The 21,490-nt window shown below is 40.3% G+C and overlaps 1 protein-coding gene across 1 annotated transcript in view; it reads left to right on the forward strand.

The window, feature by feature from the left end:
- Nucleotides 1-250: 250 nt before the first annotated feature.
- The window catches only part of chl1b (cell adhesion molecule L1-like b), a 32,051-nt gene continuing 10,811 nt past the window's right edge, over nucleotides 251-21,490 (forward strand). Inside the window, exons 1-20 of the mRNA XM_073468245.1 lie at nucleotides 251-425; nucleotides 5,293-5,401; nucleotides 5,599-5,789; nucleotides 6,386-6,508; nucleotides 8,000-8,170; nucleotides 8,670-8,781; nucleotides 8,981-9,162; nucleotides 10,329-10,460; nucleotides 12,292-12,432; nucleotides 13,332-13,443; nucleotides 13,732-13,898; nucleotides 13,980-14,145; nucleotides 14,254-14,378; nucleotides 14,740-14,841; nucleotides 15,166-15,363; nucleotides 15,583-15,653; nucleotides 16,461-16,683; nucleotides 18,677-18,792; nucleotides 19,035-19,239; nucleotides 19,374-19,496. Coding sequence (XP_073324346.1) covers nucleotides 326-425; nucleotides 5,293-5,401; nucleotides 5,599-5,789; nucleotides 6,386-6,508; nucleotides 8,000-8,170; nucleotides 8,670-8,781; nucleotides 8,981-9,162; nucleotides 10,329-10,460; nucleotides 12,292-12,432; nucleotides 13,332-13,443; nucleotides 13,732-13,898; nucleotides 13,980-14,145; nucleotides 14,254-14,378; nucleotides 14,740-14,841; nucleotides 15,166-15,363; nucleotides 15,583-15,653; nucleotides 16,461-16,683; nucleotides 18,677-18,792; nucleotides 19,035-19,239; nucleotides 19,374-19,496 — 2,869 coding nt within the window. The 5' untranslated portion in view covers nucleotides 251-325. The remainder of the gene's footprint in view (nucleotides 426-5,292; nucleotides 5,402-5,598; nucleotides 5,790-6,385; nucleotides 6,509-7,999; nucleotides 8,171-8,669; nucleotides 8,782-8,980; nucleotides 9,163-10,328; nucleotides 10,461-12,291; nucleotides 12,433-13,331; nucleotides 13,444-13,731; nucleotides 13,899-13,979; nucleotides 14,146-14,253; nucleotides 14,379-14,739; nucleotides 14,842-15,165; nucleotides 15,364-15,582; nucleotides 15,654-16,460; nucleotides 16,684-18,676; nucleotides 18,793-19,034; nucleotides 19,240-19,373; nucleotides 19,497-21,490) is intronic.

The raw sequence follows: 21,490 nt of genomic DNA on the forward strand, positions 1-21,490 counted from the left end.
AGGAAGCTTTAATGTGAATATTTCTTTGTCACAGCAAAATTTAAACTAGCAGAGAACAGAGTCCCTGTTGATGCAAATGAAAAACGTGCGGTGTGCCTGGTTATGCCTGGCTGAGCAGAGAGCAGTCGGGCTCCCAGTCATGGGGGATTTGTTGTGTTTGGGGTTTGCCTTTTCTGTCTGCCAGCGCGTGGGTGGATTCATGGGGCCTTCTCCGTCTGTGCTGCTCTCACAGGTACCGCATCTTCAGTGCGCCAGAGAAATGAACTGAGGACGCAGGAGAGAGAGCACTCGTTTCTTGAGGACATCCAAGATTCACCGTGAAAACATGAGGTTGCAGAGGAGCCTGGGATTGGTCGCCGCGCTGGGCGTGATCACCTGTATTTGTGCCTTTCATATGACTGCAGCCATCGACATCCCACTGGAGGGTGAGTGCTCATTTGTCTTTGTTTCAGTGAGTGTTAGAGTTAAAGGGGCAGTTCACTTAAATAACAAAAAACATAGTTTCTTCTATCAAATAAATAGAAATGACTTTCTCACCAGACAAATAAAGCTATTGTTTCTGGGAAGACCACTTTCCTGTTAAGTTTTTAAATGCAATTTTTCAACGCTGTAAGCGACACAAACAAAAGTCCATTCACTTCTATTATGTTGCAGTTGAGGCATAACTCTAAGTTGAAGATACTTCAAACTCATCATAAAGAAACCAAACCTATCTGGTTAGATCAAAGGAAACCTTCAGAGACCTTCTGTTTGTTTGTATATTGGTTGGACTGACCCTTTAAATCTTTGCTTGTGCACAGTAAAACTTTGCAACGTGGTTCAGCCGTCTTCAAAATGTGAGTTGACTGAATCAACTTGAATAATTTGTTCAGTCGGCTCATTTGCTGAACTTGAGAAAAAAAAGGGATATTAATTTAACATGTCTTTTAGTACGTATACTGTACTTAGGGCTGGGTGATCAGGCCAAAAAATTAATATCATTATCTATTTAATCTCAATAACAATCCACAATCTAAATTGCAATCTTTTTCTCAAGTTTGAAATGCCCTGTAGTAGGCCTGGGCAATAAACCGAAAATTTACCGATACTGAAATTTACGACGATAACCGACGTCATTTTGCCCCTGTCGGTATATTCGGTGTTTTAAAAAAAAAAAGAAAAGTCGTTTTTGTCTTGTTTGGCTGTGTGTGTAGGTAGGCTACCTAACTTAACAGAGGCGACTTATGAGATCAATGTAGATCGGAGGTTCGTTAACAGCGTGTGCGTGCCTGACCAATGACAGTGTAGTGACCCACACAGGGCGGGATCTCAACACGGAGCGGCGCTAAAGTTTAGCTGCTTAGCTAGCAAGGACTCGTCACGCTGCTACGTTATCAGTTGAGTTTAGTCAGCACGTGAGAACTCGTCTGACACGGAGAGTCTCCTGTTGTGTACTACATGTGTGAAATAACAACTATAGTCTGGACTTTGTCTGCAGTGTATGTGTGTAAACGGCTTCATTCAGCGTCTCTCCCTCCCCTCTGGCACCGTGAGTTACCATGGTTACAGGAACGCCCTGAAACTTTATAATGATGATCAATAAGAAGTTTTTAAAAAATGAACTTATCGTTCATTTATCGTTATCGAGGTGAGTTGCTCAATATATCGTGATATTGATTTGAGGCCATATCGCCCAGCCCTACCCTGTAGACTATGGTCAGACATGAAATAGCCTATGAATATCTACATTTGCACCATTAAAACAAAATACTGCATTAAATATTGTTTTGCTTTGGAGACCATGTCGCTAGCTATAACTCACATGGTGTTATTTACAAGGAAGTGCCATGTGAAGTAATGAAGTAAAGGGGACATCGGATATCGCAATCTCCAATTTACTGAAAATTAGATTGTGGATGCCTTCAAGATCGATCACAATCTGAAATTGCCATATCAACCAACCCTACATGTACTTAATATCCATTAAAAGACACAGTAAGTTTCCATCATGTACCGAATGTTTCCTTTCAACTACAAGAGAAATAAAAGAATGGTTTCTAGAGAGTCTTAACCTGCAAACAATGCATGCTTGAAACTATATGCTTGGTAGTGAACACTGGTAATAGTACACACAGTTCTGAAACAGCTCTGAAAATTTAAATTTTAAAGTTGAATGAATTCGAAATTAGTAACACAACTTTTATATGAGGTTAATGATAAAAGATTAGTTCCTTACACTAAATTGCTGTTTGATATTTTACACTGTAACATTTCAGGTCGGTTGATTGCTGATATAATAGGCACTTAACTGTACTTCAAAACACATTATGAGCCTCAAGACAGTCATTGAATAAGCAAGAAGGTACAGTCAAGTGTATAAACAAGAAAAGGTTACGTACAAGGAGTCTCGTCTACAGACAACTTGTCCTTGGTTCAACTTGAAGTGCTTTTATCAGAGAAGCACTTCTGAATAATTTAGAAGAGAAGAAATCGCACCGTAGAGAACTGTTACACTCATCAAGTATTCTGTGAATGGAATTTATTTACAGCTATTATCTTGTTTGAATCAGGTTTCTTGTTTCCATTGTGTTGAGCTGCATGCATCCCAGTTTCCTTGGAAACACATATCAAACCTCTCCCTCTAAATTATTCAGAAATATCTCTTAGGGGCTTGATAAAAAACAGTTCAAACAGGTTTTCTGAAAATGCAAGAGCATTTTGGGGCTCACTGATGTCAGAATATCTTTTTAATTCAGTCTTGTGTTTTGCATTCCTCGTGTGTGTGTGTGTGTGTGTGTGTGTGTGTGTGTGTTTAAAAGGGTTCATACAGAGAATTCTTTTGACATGAAGGGATTATTCCCAAACTGCTGACTGTTTTTGTTTTGTTTATTCCCCCCGGCTGCCGTGGATTTTGTAGTTTTAGGTCATGTAAACAGTAAGTTCACCACTGCCATACTGTAGCTGGTATTAGTGACATCCTCGGCTCTGTTCTGTTAATCTCCTGGATCACTGTTGAGCACAGCAGCAGCTTTACTTACAGCCATATGTGTTTGGATCTGCATCTCATGTGTCATCAGTCATGACTCTGTAATACTGCTTCTCTAGCTTCTAGGACTCATGGCATGTCCTCATTTCCTTTACACTTGGTCACGCTGTTCTGTTAATATTCATTGTGTTTATTCCATGCTTCTCCCAGCTCCGTCATCATAAGATCGTAACACACAAAATGGGAAAGAGTTTTATGCCAAAATAAGATGAATGATTCATTTAAGTGGCAAACCATCATCTCTATTGAAACAATAATACATGTTTTAGTTATTTTGAGTAAAATTATTGTAAAAATGATATGACCTATAATGTTTTGGTATAAAACTCTGCATATAGAGACATAAAACAATTAACATCATTGTACAGTGGTTCCAAACCTGAAGGTCAAGATCCTCAAAAGGGTCCCTAGAATAATCTAAGGGGTCACAAGATGATTTCTGACAGACAAAATGTATTTATTTGTAGTTATTTTTCCTCACTTATTTATTGTAGTGACATATTGGAGACTTTGACTACTTTAACCTTCTTAAAATCCTTCAATTTGAACAATCTGACAATTAAAAACTATGACACTTTATATTGAAGTACACATACAGTATATCACCATTAAGTAGTTAGCATGCTTATTGGTGGCATCTTGGCTCTTAGTTATTAAAAAGCACTTAATGCCTTATATTGCATTACCATATCCTACAATTACTTAGCCATTTGCAAAGACTTTTCACTAAATCACCTCCTAATTACTGCTCTTTGACCATAAGGAAGGAAGTCGTTGTACATGAATTACGATCATGCTTTTCTCAGAATTGGCCTTTAAAGGGTGGTAATGAGAATTGTCATTCTCCCTTAATAACACTTAGTAAATATGGCCTCTTCTTATGTAACAAAGCACAAAACTCCAAGTGTTAATACTGTCCGAATCACTATAAATAAAATCTTTCTAACTCAGGTTATGTCCCCAATTCTAAAGTGAAGTCTTGGGTTGATAATTTCAAAACTACTAGCGAATTAGTTATGAGTGAGACTTCACTTTAGAATCTGGAACAAGTTCTGAGTAAGCCAGACATATTTTAGTGTTATTTGGACACTATTAGTACTTGACCTTCGATTTTAACGCCAAGACTTTATCACATTTTTGATTGCAACTTTTTTTTTTTCAGCACTGACAACAATGTTGTTAGACAATCACATCTGGATTCGTAAAGATCAACAGATCATTGGTATTTTAACAAACTGAGAGAGTTGCTAATCCTGCTTTGATTTCAGTAATTGAAATTAAAAACTAATTTCTAAAGATTTTCGATTCAGAATTGGAATCATCACAGCCCTAGTTATTAAAACCCCTTTCCAACCAGTGTTTCTTCCTGTTGAATGGTTAATGTTCTTTCCCAAACAGAGATTTGGTGTGTAGTGAATAGTCTGACATAATCCATTACGATTGCCGTTCTAGCTAGATCAACATAATTAGCATGGATAGTGATAGTATGGATATTAGCATGGATATAAGCGGGGGTAGCGCTAGCCGTCACTCTAACATAAGTTCTTCTCGGGTATTCAGGAGCTACAGAGTATATTCATGGCCAAACTATAACCTGTACTGTGCATTTATTGCCACTAGAAGACTTCCCTGCTAAACTTTCCGTCTGCTCCGATCACAAATACCTGTCTGCTCTGAGCACAGCGAATGCCACTGTCTCTCTCTCGCGCAACCACAAACACTACACACTGCCCTATTCCTTAAAGGAGCCATGCTGTCATTGTTCGATTCTAGACACAGGTTGGAGCAAAAATGTAAGTTGTTTGTCAAAACATATTTGGCGACGAATGTGGCTAATCACATTGTCAGTAAATTTGAAATACCATAAAAAAGGTCAAAGAACACTGGAATGGTGCTTTAATGGCCTAGAGGTTGTAGAATATGGTCATGCAGAATGAGACATTAATAAGTGCTTTATTATTAGTAATAAAAAATCTATATGTTACTAATATGCATGCTAATAAGCAACTAGTTAATGGTGAAAAGATGTAACCTAAAATAAAGTGTTAATATAAAAATAACTGTTAAGTTGAAACCACAGATATATCATAGGGGCCATTTGACCCACAATGAGGGGTCACAAGAAGACATTGCTTTGTTTAAAGCCAAAACGTTTGGAAGCCACTCCCTTAGTACCATGTTACATTTGATATACTTCTGAATACAGATCTGTATTGAAGCCCGTGTTGTGTCTCTCACATTTTCATGCTTGTTTGTTTGTCGCCCAGTTGAGCAGCTGCCCACCATCACAGCTCAGTCGCCCAGCTCTCTCATTGCCTTCCCTTTTGACGAGAGCTTCCCCATGACGTGTGAAGCCAAAGGGAATCCCGAGCCAGAGTGAGTACAGAGCCTCGCTTCACATTGGATGGGAGGAGGAGAGAAGAGTTTGTTTGCAGCCAGACAGACACAGATAACAAACAACAACAGTTTACCGTCAACATGTGTTTGGGTGCTCTGGTTTGGAACTTTGAAAAATGAGCGTGCTGTAGTTGTAACTGAAAGACTTGACATTTCCATTGCTTTTCTTTATGTAGATTCAGATGGACGAAGAATGGCCAGGAATTTGACCCTTTTCTAGACCCCCGGCTGATGAAAGAGGAGGATTCTGGGACCTTTGTGATACCCAATAATGGGAACCTCACAGAGTACCAGGGAATCTATCGCTGTTACGCCTCAAACAAACTGGGGACGGCCATATCGAAGGAGATTGAGTTCATTGTGCCCCGTGAGTAACATACATCTGTGAATGTGTGTATGTGGGGTGCTCTGTTACAGTTCTTTCAGAGTGATTCAGGGCCAGCAGCCATGTGTAATGACTGCACCTCTCTATTGAGAGCTTTTCATTGTATTGAACGTGGCAGAAAGTCATTGAGGCTCCCGAGTGCCCCACCCCTCGCAGCACCTCATCTACAGCTCTGTATTGGAGAAAACACTGAATGTGATCCAGCCTCTCCATCATTTCCTTTGCTACATTTTTTCATTTTGTTCCCAAGCACGGAACATACATTCTCAAAGAAAATTCACTCCAAAGGGCGACTTTGACTAAATTTGGCTGGGCTTCAAGTACTCAGCAGTGGTGACAAGCCACACACAATAGTAGTAGTGATGTCTGTTTTGTTTCTGCAGGCCAAGAACTGAAAAAAAAAAAAACCCATAGAATTTAATCTGGTGAATGATACAGAGCTCAGAGATGCTTGGCCTCACACTACATTCAAGAATGATATTACTGCCATCTTGTGGAGAGGAAGAGAAATGCAAAGTGTATTTTATTCATTCATGTCTGGCTTCATTCACTCACTGTAGGTTCTGTCTTTTTTCTAGATGTTCCAAAGTTTCCTAAAGAGACACTTGATCCTGTTGAGGTGGAGGAAGGCCAGCCCTTTGTTTTACAATGTAACCCACCACAAGGAATACCTCCTCTGCAGATTTACTGGATGACTATCAGTAAGTGGTCCTTCATTGATTATGATCAGTTAATAGTGTTGTGTTTAGTTCAAAATGCTTAATGATACAGCTCCTGTTATCACCCATTATATGCTGTAATTAGGCATATTTAGACAGCAATAGTCTTGTCACTGATCTGAAATGGTAAGCCCCTTAAACCTCACTGATCTAAAGGTTTCCACAGGTACAAAGTAAGTTGATATGCGGAATTAGGCGGAAATGTGTATAAACGATTTTAAAAATCCTCATGCAGCACATTCCTTAAAAGAAAGAACATGAAGTCTTGAATATTTCACTCTTGGACAGCATATTGCTTAAATGAAGAGCTGGAAAAATGTCTCCATATATATGATACCAGATCATATATGACATTATTAAATTCATACTGATGCATCGATGTCTAACCAGTGTTTTAGGTTTAAGGTTCAAGGTTGGGTGATTCATTTGTCATTTTATAACACGGGGTTGCATAACAAAATAAACTTTTGTACACAAACATAGAACATAAATACAATTAGATATACATATATACATATACGTTAACATAAACACATAGTGTATTTTTTAAATTTGCGTTGGGGTGAATGTTAACAGCAGCAACAAGCTGGTGATGATCATACGGTTAGCATCTTCATAATCAAAGTTCATCATCAGGTAAACACAGGCAGGAGCAACCTTAAGTCCAAGCTGGATTAGCATGGCTTCCATCCTGGATCTCTCCCCTCTCCTTCCTGGGGTGGTCAAGCTGGTCAGGTTGGATGGTGGAAAGATGTTGGAGGCAGTGATTGTCTCAAAATCTGCTGCTCTTAATCCAAAACCTGTGCTTTCGTTTCTAATGTTGATGAATTGCTAGGTTGAGATGGAGGTAGTTTTAACCACTTATGCATGACTTGCACAGTGATTTCAAACAATGTGACCCATCAACGATGAATCTGACAAATGAGTGTATTTGTTTCGACTTCTGTTTGGACGATCTTGACTTTTTTAAGAACATTAGATAATTTGGCCTCCTCGTTCCTCAGTTATTTAAATGAAACCACGTGTTTAAAGTTAAAGGGGAAATCATTCTTCAATGAAATAGCTAACAACTCGAGAATGTGTGAAACATGTGACAAGGAGCCCAAAGTACACACTGCTATTTTATTAACAGTCTCAAGCCATTCATTTTGTGGACCCCTGGTTAAATGTATAAATGCACTGCATTTCATAAAACCCTTATGTGTGTAAAATCTTAATCAGAAAAGTAAAATGTAACTTTTAACTGTCAGATAAAGTGAAAGTACAATATTTCCCTCTGAAATGCAGTACTCAAGTAAAGTACCTGTACCTGAAAATCGTACCTAAGTACTTGACTAAATGTCTATTATACCACTGCCTAATGGGGGAAAAACTGCATGTGAAGTGTTAAAACAGAGGTCATGCTCTGGTTTGAAGTGAAGACAAATGACTAGAAATATAACATAAAATCCATCATCCTCTATGTGTGCTCAGGTCTTCAGCACATTGAGCAGGATGAGCGGGTGTCGATGGGCTTAAATGGAGACCTCTATTTTTCTCACGCGGTGGAGAAGGACAGCAGGAGAGACTACTGCTGCTTCGCCGCCTTCCCTAGAATACGAACCATTGTTCAGAAGACTGCCATGTCTGTCATTGTCAAGACAAGTAGGTGTCAGTCAAGGTTGTCTGTCTTCACTCGAGTGCTGTCTTCCTCTCGAAGCAGCATGATGCAATCTTTGATTTGTTTTCAGAGCACTGATCATTCCCAACGTGTTCACTGATGTCCATATTCATAGCTGCACTTCAAAAGCCATCCAAGTGTCATATGTCTTGTTTTTGTGCATCTCCTTGGTTTATGTTGTGAATTTGATCCTGATGTTTGTCATGATGTTTCCTCGCTGTCCTCATGTTCACTGTATTTTGTTTTTTTTGTGTGTGTGTGTGTGTGTGTCTCATCCACCTCCATCTCAGAAAAAACAGACATGAGTGCTGAAACTGGTAAGTTAGAAGCTTTTAAAGTAAAACACCCTTCTTCTGTGCTTTCTCTCTAAACATATGTGTGCACAAAGCAGGTGTGTGAATAGAAATATAGACATGTATCCTTTGTGAAACTGCATCTCATGTCTGATTTTTATTGGCCTAATTCTCTGCTGTGCTTCTTTAGCTAATGCAATCCTTCAGAGAAGACCCTCTCTTCTGATGCCCTCTGGTGTCAAAACAGAGACACTGCTGGTCAAAGGAGAGGATTTGAAATTGGAGTGTATTGCTGAAGGATTGTAAGTAATACTGCCATTTAAAGTTTTTTTTACACATTTTAGGAATTTGTTTTTGTTTTTAGAACTGATTCTGATATAAAACTGATTTGATTCAACATTGTCGATCTTAGATTTACTGTATTCGAACATCATCACATGTTTATGTGTCATTTTCTGTCATGCATAGGCAATATCTAACCCTCTGTCCCCTTTCCGTTAGTCCAACTCCACAGGTTGAGTGGGTGAAGATGGGTCATCAACTTCCCAGTAAAGCAAAACTGGAGAATCATGGGAAGTTGCTGATTGTGCCAAGAGTTGAACAGGAAGACAGTGGAAAGTACATGTGCAAAGCGAAGAACACACTTGGAGAAGCTGTCCATTACTTCCCAGTGACAGTAGAAGGTAACTGCAGCGTGCTGTGAATTTACGGTGGTGTTGGTGTAGTAGCTCTAATGAAACAGTGTTTGATGGTCCTTTAAAAGGAGCAAGATTAAGTTGAGTGGTGAAAAAAGTACTCAGATCCTTAAGTACAAATACAATACTGTAAAAACCCTCCTTAACAAGTAACAGTCATCAATTCTGAAATGTACTAAAGTAAAGTACAGAAGTAAAAACACTTATTCTGCATAAAATTGATATATTATGATAGAGGACATTAATACGGATGCTTCAGCTTCATTTTACTACTGTAGCTGGTTGAACTAGAGCTAAATTGAGATATTTACAGTATATGCTGTTGGATTTTTTATTCCAGTGGTTCCCAACCTAAGGATCCAGCCAAAGGGTCACAAGATAAATCTTGGGGGTCACATGATGATCAACAGGGCAGGAAGGAAGTAAATACGATGCACAAAATTGGAGGCTGTTTATATATTGGACTTTCCTCTAAGCTTTGTTTTTTGTAAAATAATGGTCAGTTTAACCTCTTTAGGTCCCAAACAGTTTAATGAAAACATGATATTTTTTTAGGGGGATGTCTCTATTCAACAACTCATAGACACTTATTCAACATATTAAGAATTAAGATTAAGAATATTTTTTTTATGTAATGAATATCTGTGTTGAATACATTCAAACTGTTACAAAAGGAGCGCACCAGTGAGGAGTGTTATATAAGAGCTGTAATTGCTTGTAAGTTAACATAAAACGCTGTTGCTTCATACTATTCCTAACAGATTTTCAGCTCAAGAGCTGTCTTATGGGCTAAGATGTTTGTGAGACCCCTCATCGTGAGTGCTAATGATGTAGATAAGAGTGAAACATTGTCATCTGACTAAACTTGAACTCATTGTGCAGGTATTAACTTTTTTATTAGAAATCTCAGAAATAACCACAGTGTTATATAGATGTGTACAGAAGGCTAACAAAGATTGTGGTGAGGCAGAAAGCAGTTGAAGTGTCTCTTGTCTGTCTGTCTGTCAAGGATAACCCTGTAAATGTAGCATTTATGGACTTTTGTGTCAAATAACATAAATTGCGTAACTGTTCCTGTGACTGTAAATGCTCAGCCTCGTTCTTGTAATGACACTCATCAGTTGGATGATATCGTGTTCTTTGTGTGTTCCCAGAGCCTCCAGAGTGGGTGTCTGAGCCTGAGAGTCAGCTCAGTATGATCGCCGAAAATGTGTTCATCAAGTGCTCTGCCAGTGGGACTCCTCAGCCGATTATAACATGGAGGGTGAATGGTGTACCTCTGCAGGGTCAGTCCCACAACAGCCTCACTTTGGATTCACTTCATTATTTAAAACCCTTTTGAACTGAGGGCTTGTCCTGATGACTCAGCTATTTTAACAAAAAGGTTGACTGTTGATGTTGTCTTACCTGTCCTCCTTTTTAAACACAACATATTATATAATATAAAACATGGGGAGAGAGTGTTTAACAGTTGGCAAGAGAGATAGCCTTAGCTTGTTGAACTAGGGGTATGATTCTTCAGCTGTGAGAGGTCCTTGATTCAAATTCTGGAGGAGGCATGTTAATTCTCCCACTAGTGATACATTTTATCTTAAAAGTAGATTTTTATGTAAAATTATGAAAGAAAAAGTACTCCAGCATGTTTTACTACTGCATATGTAAACAAAAAAGTTGTATAAATCCTTTTGTGGCTCCAGATAAATGTCCTTAAGTGAGCATTGGTTGGGGCTGAAGAATACAAGTCTGGATATGAACCAAATCTGTGTGAAGTTACAAAGGAGTGATCTTACCAGACCGCTTCTCATCTCTGCTTGAGGCCAGCAGTTCCTGGATTTGCTGCTACTAGCATAACATACCTGAATCTCTGACCAAAATGTCTGTGCCTGACGTGCATTATGGATAATGTAGGTGTCAGCTTTTGTCAAAGACGATGAGAATGCTTTTTCAGTAAGGTGAAACACTATTAATCGACTTCTTAAACCACTAACAGGATAAATAATCAGACTGTTTAAATTGTTTGAAAACAACAAGGTATTAATTTAACCAGTGTTGTCACAATACATGAATTTGTAACTTTGATACAATAATTAAATATGAATATTCAATAATACCTTGTTTGATACCATGAGGGAAAAACTGAATATTGAGGGCATTAAATTTGTCAAGTATTTTCCTATGAACTGAAACTCAGCTAATGAGATGCCTGATAGCTCTCAGGGGGATTAGCTTGGCTTTGAGAATTACAAATGGCTGTTGGGCCAACAACAGGACAACACACTTACCAACAACAGTTTACTGGGCCAGCTTAATACAGTACTTCAGTGATGTTGAAATGGGAGCTGTCACCAACCCTGAAAATCGTTATAGAAGTCGGTGCGACGGTTCTTCAGGTGCTTTGCTGAATTTGTTGTGTTAGCACCTTTCTTTAGCATTTTGTTTTTATCCTCTGACTTTCCTTGTTCATTTGCCCAAATGTCATGTATTTCCTAACAGCACTTCTGCAGCCGTGGAGGCTCTGCACTTGCCAACTTGAATGAGCAATAACAGCAAAACAATAGAGAGCAAATGAGACAACGAGCCAGAAAGCAAAGCTGGTACCTGTGTATCCATACTGCAGAAAATGAGTGTTGACTGATGATAACTATTTCAAGTATTCAGAATCTATATGTATCAATAAATCAACATTTTTGACAACACTAAAATTAACCATAATATGCTATAGCAACAACATGAACAGTTGCTTTTATTATGTGTGTTAAGGAATTATTTGTGGTTCAACTTCACCACAGACAAAAGTCTTTAGAGGTTAGGAGAGTTCAGAACACCAGACATTTTGCAGTTCTGCCTGAGTCACAGCAATCATTCCACCATGTTTGTGACAGGAGGGAGAAGAGTCAGTGCTGGGCAGAGAGGTGGCCAGTTTAATGCAGGGAAGGAAGTGGCAGTTAACCCACCACTGGTAGCCAGTGAAGTGTAAATATAAAAGAGGGGAAATTAAGCTGAGGTTTTCAGGCAAGTTACCCTCAATTATTACCTGTGTTAAATCTACATTCTGTGTTGCAATATCAGTCATCCAAATCTTTTGTGTTTACTGAATGTATCTTTGGTCTGTTACAGAAGCCCCTGCAGCCAACAGGAGGGTGTTAGATGACACCATACTTCTATCCAACGCCAAATCATCTGACAGTGCAGTCTATCAGTGTGAGGCCTCCAACAGACATGGAACCCTTCTGTCCAATGCAAACATTATGATAATGAGTAAGTACGACAGCTTTTAGTTCACACTTTTCATCACTTCTGTTGCACCATCATGTTTTTTATCAAGTACAAGTTCCTGACTAAGTGTCAGACTGTGCAGTGAGTCACTTAGAAGCTGCTGACTGATGTGTCAAGCGAGAGAGCTGGTGCTGATGTTGGCATATGCCCATAAAGCAGCGAGGAGCCCAGGGACGGAGGGCTGTCTACAAGCTGTACTCCTTCATTCAGGCTAGCGGTTCTCCCTGTGGAGCAACAAGCCCAGTTTCCTGCCATTTATATGCTAACAAGTTCCCCCTCAATTCCATATTGATACCAGGGCCATAAGACAAACATGTGCTGCTTTACAAGCACAGATAAAAAAATATAAAAGACAAAATGTTGCTTTCTGTCACTCTGCACAAACTTGGGGGGTTTGTTCTCGGTGACACAGGAGTTAATAAAGCTGGACAGTCTCTGAATGCTAAGTCCCAGTTGCTGCCTTTGTAAACAATTAGGAAAGACAGACCATTTTAATGGGAGGCTTTGGCGACAACTGATAAGGTTCTCGTGCTCGGCTAACTCATTAATCCATTGTTTTCTTCTTTGATTTCATTTTCACATTGACGCATTTCTGACAACCTGACAGCTGAATTATTTCTTGACACAAAGGAGCGACAATTAATGCACGGGGAAGGCAACAGTGTTGTCGCCTTACTTGGTCCAACATTATCTGCCACAGTCCTTCCTGTTTTAAAAACTGCTATACTACAAATCTGATCTCGCTCATTATTATCACCTAAAAGTCCTGAGAGTACAGTAGTCAAGGGCCACACCTAGGTTCATCCATGGTGGAATACCTGCACTCTGTTTTTCCTATAAGCTAAGATTGATGATTGGATTCTCCTGCCTGGTGTTTACAGATCTGCCCCCTGTGGTTCTGACCTCTGAGGGGGAGGAATACTCTGCTGTGGAGGGGAAGGCAGTGATGATGCACTGCAAGGTCTTCAGCTCTCCTCCTCCTGTTATCACTTGGTAAGTCTGCAGTTTGTTCCTGTCTCTCACACACCAGCAGAGAGCAGTAGATCTCAGCTGGTCCATGCATACACTCTCTCTTTATACTGTTTGTATCTTTATTGGTGACCTGCAGTTTCTTTAAAAAATACTAAAGTAACCCTGTCGCTCAACACTAATGTTCTGTTCAGCAACTTTTATTTCTTCTTTGCTTCCACTGTGTAGTGTTTAACCGTTTAAACCGCCGCTGTGTTCATGTTTAATTTGACCTGAGGGAAGTTTGACGTGATTGTTCTGAATGTTTTCCAGGAGCAAAGACGACTCCTCTGAATCGGTGGAGGGGCCGAGGGTTACTGTTCATGACAACGGCACGCTGGAGATTTACAGAGTAGAGAAAGACGACGCGGGGCAGTACACATGTTTGGCTAAAAACACAGAAGGATTGGCCGCCATCAATGCCATGCTGAATGTGAAAGGTAAACAGCTTTACCTGTAAAAGTATTTGCAGTGGCTCCCACGTCTTTGCAATTTAACTAATACAGTTGTGCCTATGGAAGATCCCACTAGAATAGCCGTGCCTCCGGAGAACCTGCAGATCCTAATAGGTACCACAGCCCAGCTCTCATGCCTCGCAGAGTACGACAAGTCCTTCAGCAACGACTTTGAGCTCCTGTGGGAAAAAGATGATATGGAGATATCCCTCAACTATACTGAGAATTCAAGGTATTTTATTTTATGTTTTACAGCATTGCAAACTTAATCTGAGCAGGAAACTCATTTTACTTTTCAGTTTTGTCAATCAATAATGTGTCTCTATCTCTCTGTCAACAGATACTTTGTGGACGATGGTATTCTTCAGATCATCAATGTGAGCCATAGGGACCAGGGTGTGTACACATGTGTGGCAAGAACTCCAGTGGACCGAGACACGGCCTCAGCACTGCTCATTGTGCTAGGTGAGCTAACATATGAGCAAAATTTCTGCTCTGAGCCAAAGGATCAGAGACCCCTGGTGCTACATTAATGTATGACACATTTACAAATGGATCAATACGTCAGGAAACAAAAGCAGAACATGAACACGCAGACCATGATTTTATTAGCGCAGCACTGTGCCTGACAATCACCCTTTTGAGATATTTTTGACATTTTAAAGTATAAAAGAAATAGTGGCAGCCTTATTCAGCGATGCAGCTCGTTCCACATCCTCTGGCACTCTGGATGATGTGATTGAACATTTGTTCCCTTGGCCTTTTTTGCTGCAGAGATTGATGTGTCTGTGATTTTCCAAAGCCATGTTGTTGTGATGGTTTTCAGACGTCCCAGATGCACCTGAGTACTTGGTACTGTCTGAACACAAGAGCAAAAGTGTGAAACTGAAATGGATCCCAGGGGACGATCACAACAGCACAACCACAGGTAAAAGGAGCATCTGTGTGTGTGCAGGTGTCAGTACATACAGTATAGTACTCACTGAATCTCTCAGTGACTGGTATCAATATGATATACACATTTTTGGGCATCATTCTGCATGTTAATAGATTTGTCTGATATCAACTTGTACAATATGAATCTATTATTGATTCATCCAAGCATGAATTATGATTAGTCTCCCTGAGGAATATACAAGCCCAGAGCAGGGTTTGAGGAGTTTTCTGCACAGCTGGTGGTTAGATAAGCAATCCTTTGGCAAGAACCATAGCAGCGAGGGATCGCTCTGATTGTCTTTCTGCCTGTCAACAGAGTTTATTATCGAGTACGAGGAAAGCCAGTGGGAGCCAGGAAACTGGAAGGAGCTGCTCCGAGTTCCCGGCAACCACAACTCGGCCGTCCTCAAGCTCCACGGCCACGTCGACTATCGTTTCCGTGTGTCTGGTGTTAACACTGTAGGGAGGGGTCCTTCCAGCGAACCCACAGAAAGATACAAAACCCCCCCGGCAGGTCTGAGGCATCTTCCTTTCATTGTTTATTGTACTTTTTGATAAGGTCCTCCAGGCCACTTGAGCTGCCAACACTGCTGTTGTGTGAACTATAAAACACTCAGACCTGCCACATAATTGATTCCATTTTTGTTGAAAATCTGCTCTCTTGTGTGTCTATTCACCGGAGATTTCTTCCACTAACAATGTCGACAAAATCTATATTCCTTCTTTTGTACAGCTCCTGACAAGAACCCTGAAAATATCAAAATCGAAGGTCATTTGCCACATGAAATGGATATCAACTGGGAGGTAAGAAATAGGGTTGGGCTTTTATTATCCTCTTACTGTGAATTCTGTAAAGTCAGCCACCTTTACATAGTTAATTAATCACATCTGCTGTAGTTTTTGGAAGTCAAATAATTTCTCTAGGGAGCTGAAATGAGGTTTTATCAATGTTTCATAGGCAATTACCAACAGAAATAGGAAATAGAAAAGGTCCACTTCTGATATTTCATTCTGTGGTTCAGATCTATAGAAACACCTTTTTCTGGGGTCACTTTGATTGAGTTTTCCATTGAAAGTCGCTCCTTTTCTTTGATTAGAAAGAGAAAGAGAGTTGTGAAAGGGAAATTTTTCCTTTAATGCGTACAGTAATATATTCAGGTTTATTGTAAAAAGATAAATCTTTCCTTCACTTATTATCTGGTCGCCCTGTCATAGTAACACAGGCCTCCGAATCCTGGATTCATGAGCTCTCCCACTGTTAATGATTTGCTTTTGTGGATAATGGTATCTCATTCTATTTCTCACGGCCCAACTTCTGTGAGGAGATAAATCTTTTCATCTATGATGTCCTAGCAAGCCCTGTATCAAAGGAGAGCCATGCTGCTAGGCCAGGTCAATTGTTCCATTGTTTTATTAGATAGTGGGATAAAACACTGCCAGCATTCCAAGCACAGTTCACTGGGCTAGCTTGTCATTTTAATCCCACAGAGGCAGTGACATTGAGCGGTGAAATACAAGAAACATCTTGTGCAACTGTGAAAGTCTCTATGAAACTATTCACACTGTTGTTCTTCCTTTTCATCTGTGCTTTCTTTTCTTGACATTATTCAGCCTTTGTTACCCATTGAGCACAATGGCCCTGGTCTGGAGTATAAGGTGAGTTACAGGAGGCAGGACGTGGAGGAGGACTGGAAAGAACACATGGTGAAGAGACACTCATTCCTGGTGAAGAACACTCCCACCTTCGTGCCCTATGAGATCAAGATCCAAGCCAGGAACCATCAGGGCTGGGGCCCCGAACCCAAAATTGTCACCGGCTACTCAGGAGAGGATGGTAAGAAGTTGTCATTGTACTTAATAATGTTTTTGATATTAGATCACATGACTATTTAATGTAAAAGTCGTCACTAGTAGTGATTAAGCCACAAGGAAATATAAACCAACTCTGCACTTCCCCGTAGGTCTAAAGAGCCCTTCAGCTTCTTCTAACTTGTTTTGTTTTCCCATCTGCAACTCTTCTCTCATCAGCCTTTCTTCCAGCCAAAGCAGGCAGCTATTTTCAGCAAAAAAAGCTCTGATAAACCCACGACCTGGCAAATTTAGCAACTAGCTGGTGAACATAGTGCAGCATTTAGCTGCCAAGCAGCCAGATATTTCCCTTTGGAGAAGAAACAGTCCTCAATGGAGAGTGAATGATGAACTTACACTCATCAGATGCCAAGAAAAACAGCGTTAGTGAAACCTTGTCACTTAAGAAGAAAACCCCCCAAAAAACCAACACAATTTTCTAATTAAACTTAAATTCATAAGCAATGAACATACTCTCACTAAATTTAATACAGGCAATGGTTTTGTTGCTCTGGAATGACCAGTAGTTTCTGGTGACTAATGTTCTCTAATGTAAGAAAACAGAAGTTAAGTATTGCTGTGTAACTGACATTACTCTTGTCCACTTATTCTACAATTTTGCTACATTTTGGCATGTCACAGATTTATCAACCTACATTTATGACTTGTGTCCACAGTGGTCAGGGTTTAGCAGAATACATATAGTTTTGGTGTATGATATTATGTCAAACACTAATTTGGATATCTGTGATCGCTGAGTTACTATTTCCATATAAGTAGGATTAAAAAACAATAAGTCAAGCTAACTGACTCTAGCTTGTTTCACCATTAGGTGTAATTATTGTTAAGTTACTACCATTTGATAAATATACATCGAAATCTACCTCTAACTTCAAAAAGTTGTAATGCCAGCTTTTATGTAGTGTCATGCATAGAGAGAATGCAATCATTCTTGTCAACCTTCTTTATTTTGAGAAAAAAATGTAAATTGACGTCTGTCGCAAAAGTCAGGTGCCATAAAAAAAAAGCTTCTGAACTTTAAGGTTAAAAATCTAGCAAGAAAGTTTTCTGGTCACGAATCAAATTGAAAATATTTCCTGACAAAAAGATGGCATCCAGAGAAAGTCAGACCTTTTTAATATTCGCATCCGTTTTCTTGTTGCTAGTTTCCGTGAAAAGCGATGGCAGATAGTCCCGGTGAAAAAAAATTGATTATGCGTCTGGAGTTCACTGACTTAAACTTGTATGGTTTCTGGGTATTAAAGTTCACAACACTTCCACTTACCTCTTGCTGCTATTTGGATCTGCCAAGTGCAAAGCAGCCAGTGTAGCTTTAGGATATGTGATTTTATGGAGAAAGATGTGGTTTAATTAAAAACATCTTTCACCCCTTTCTGCTCAACTCTGATATTTTCAGCTGCAGTATTCAGGTGGACTTTGTGAAATGATTTATTTATAAGTTTTGTGATTTTGTTGAAATATTCTACACTTGGGGTTTGACTTAGACTTTCAGTTTCAAGGTTGTGTATCTCAGCAGTTAGAGCTTCTCAAGTTAATACAGAAGTTTACTCTATTTCCTGTGTTTAGCTTTCTTCTGGACTTGCCCCCAGGAAGTCACTTCAGGTCATGACTCTTCCCCTTGTTGTGTCTTTACTCCAATGTGGTGTTGTTAAATGCAGTATTTACACCCCTTAGGTCAATGGTTTTATCTTTTTTGTTAGCGTCTGTCACTGTATTACAGTGATATTAATCCCTAATAGGTGTTCCTGTAAATAGATGGTCACAATATAGTTGGTTTTGTAGTATTTCAGGTATTTTTGTCTTTTTGTTCATTTGTTTTTTTCTGATGTAGCTTTAATATGAAATTGTTTGAGTTGTTTTCAGGATAACTCAAAGTGGTTTATCCTTGTCTTGTCTCTTGTTTTTCCTTGACTTACTTTCAGCTTACTGTAGATTCTTATGTGTGTTTGCCTTTGCAGTTCCCTCTGCTGCACCCGATGATGTAGCTGTGGAGGTGATGAACAGCTCAGTGGTCAAGGTTAGCTGGACGCGTGTACACAAGGACAAGTTACATGGACATCTGGGAGGCTACAGGGTAATACCTCAAAAACAGACCTTTGCTTTTAGACAGAGCTTAAAAGGAATGGCCCTGACCTTGCTCTAAACGTTTGCTTCTCTCACCCCATGCTGTCTCCTTTACTCAGCCAGCTCAATGCACTGACCACCAGAAAAACACACAATAACTTATTCAGCATTCTCTCACACATATACAAACGTACGAAGTTTGTCTTACGGCTGCTACTGAGGACGCCGCTCTGTGTTTCTTTCCGAATGTAGATAAGCTGGTGGCGTCTGCGCAGTCTGGTGAACTCAAAGAAAAGCCACGGAGACAAACACACGCTAACGTTCCCCGGGGACCGGAACCATGCTGTGATACCGGGTCTGACGCCCTTCTCCGAGTACAACCTCATCGTCATGACCTTCAACGGGCGGGGCAACGGCCCGGGCAGCCATCCCGTCAACTTCAAAACCCCAGAGGGAGGTAGGATTGTGGAAAAACAGCATGGAGTGTATTGATTCACAACTACTGAAGGGAAAATCTAATAATAGCCAAGAAAACTGGGTTGCAGAATTCGACTGCTTACACTGTGTGTATTACCTTCTTTGCCCCCACAGTCCCAGAGAAAAATCCTGTTTTCAGGGTCGCAGAGGTACAGAAGCACAGTGTCTCTCTGGTCTGGGCCCCGCCATTGGAGCCTAATGGGATTCTCACCGGGTATCTCCTCGAGTATCAGCTCAGTACGTATCCTCACGCCACATGCTTGTACTTAACTAACTCAGATATAATGGCTATGCCCCCACTGGGAGATTATGTTTTTTCTCTTGTGTTTGATGGCGTTTACATTCCTCTGTTTACAGTATATACAACAACACACAGGCCATATATTTCAATTTGGAAACAGTGACTCTATCAGAGACTTGAACAGCCTCACTGCTTTAAATTCAAAGCCTCGACCTCCATATTAAATTGTATTATGTTGATACAGACAAGTGCATACAGTGCAGGAGTATATTGATAAACGACAGGTGAGGATCTTTGGCATCCTGGTGATTGTCTAACCCATGATCCTCAGCAAGAAAAGGAAAATCATTGTGCTACTCTAATAGGGCTGGGGTCATGGTGAGATCAGAGTGTGTGTATAGGAAACATGTCAGGGTGATGTCTGATGGCCTGTGTGTCACGATCGTGGCTCAGCCAGTGCTGACCAAGGCCACTGTGTCACAGTCTGTTAAGGTCCAGCTTTACTGACCCGATCCTGTCCACAGGGGACATCCTTACCATAGCTCAAAGTCGTGGGGGATACCATCACTGAACACATCCAATGTGTGCACACTTTGCTGTCCTTAAACAAAAGTCATAACCGAGCTAATGACTAACTTCCAACAACGTCTTAGCGCCGCATTTCCCGGCTAATTGAGTTTGATTTGGCGGCTGCACAAGAGGGCCAAGTGTCATACAGTCTTTCAGGAGAGGACGTTTTCATTGGGCCACAGCAATAAAAAGCTGATGGACCCTATGAAGTGTGACTTTTTTGAAGTCCCCTTGAAGGAAGTCATGTGTGAAATGTTGAGGATAATGTAGCCAGCTGTCAGTGGCTCATCAGTGGCACAAGTGAAATCTCAAGCTGCAACGCAGCTGTTTAAGGACTACGCCCATCTTCACAGCAGCCTTTTATAGCTTCACATCTCACAGGTTTCACAGGATTGTAACAACACACTGAGCATGCAGGAATACCAGCGTGTTTAAACTCTTTAACCTACCTGCTTTTTTTTTGTTGTTGAAGTTGTTGAAAAAAGATCAATGACTCTGTCATACAATGGCCTGCTCATAGAAGTTAGGCAATATGTCCAGTAGATGTGGACATGATAGAGGCTTTTCTTCTACCAGTACACTTTTTTAGTGATATTAACAGCTGTTCACTGACCGTGTACAGAAAGTTTTGGTCTGTATTCTTTCCTAAATAAATTCCTGAATGTAAAGGCTGAACGTTCCCCTTAACATTGAGTGGGTGGTATGGTCACACTGCCTTGAGAGCTGCCATCCACTCCAAAGACCTGGGGCAGAGTAGGCCAGTGCAGACTAAACAACTATTCGACTGCCTCTCGAGAAGCTAGTCACACCACTTGACAAGGAAAAGATAAGTGTGTCACAAAGGTGAAGCTGAGAGCTCACACTCGATCCATTCTGTCAAAATATGTCTCCTATTTCGGCATTCTATGTGGCATAGTGGCTACAGTTTACATTTACACTGCAAATGTATTTATGTTGCAAATATTTCAACACTTCTTTATTTGAGTTACTGTAGAGCGACTTATCAGCTCCTACAAGAGTGGGAGTTACAAATGACCTTTGCTTCAGTTAATTCTGTTTTTCTTCCAATTTGAGTTCAACTTGTACTTAGAGTCAGGTCATTCTCAGATTTCAGTGCTGCTGAGTCTTGGTCTGTTTGCCACTCCACAAGGCCAACCATATTTGGCCCAGCAGGGCTGAAGAATATTTGGAGATGTTATTGTCTGAAGTCAGCAGCCTTCGGCCAGTTCACGCTATAAGATCATGTGCACCAGCTGTCAGGCCTAAGTGTCTCCGGATTAGTCAGAAAGTACCCATCCATTTGGTACAAACATGACTCTTGTGGATTCTTCTCTGTAGCAGCCTGGATTGCATAATTTACCAAAAATTGACCGTTTTTGTCTGTAGGGACAAAGCAAAACAAAACAAAAGGAAGTCGTGA

Source organism: Pagrus major, chromosome 6, assembly GCF_040436345.1.
Source record: "Pagrus major chromosome 6, Pma_NU_1.0".
Lineage (NCBI taxonomy): Eukaryota > Metazoa > Chordata > Actinopteri > Spariformes > Sparidae > Pagrus > Pagrus major.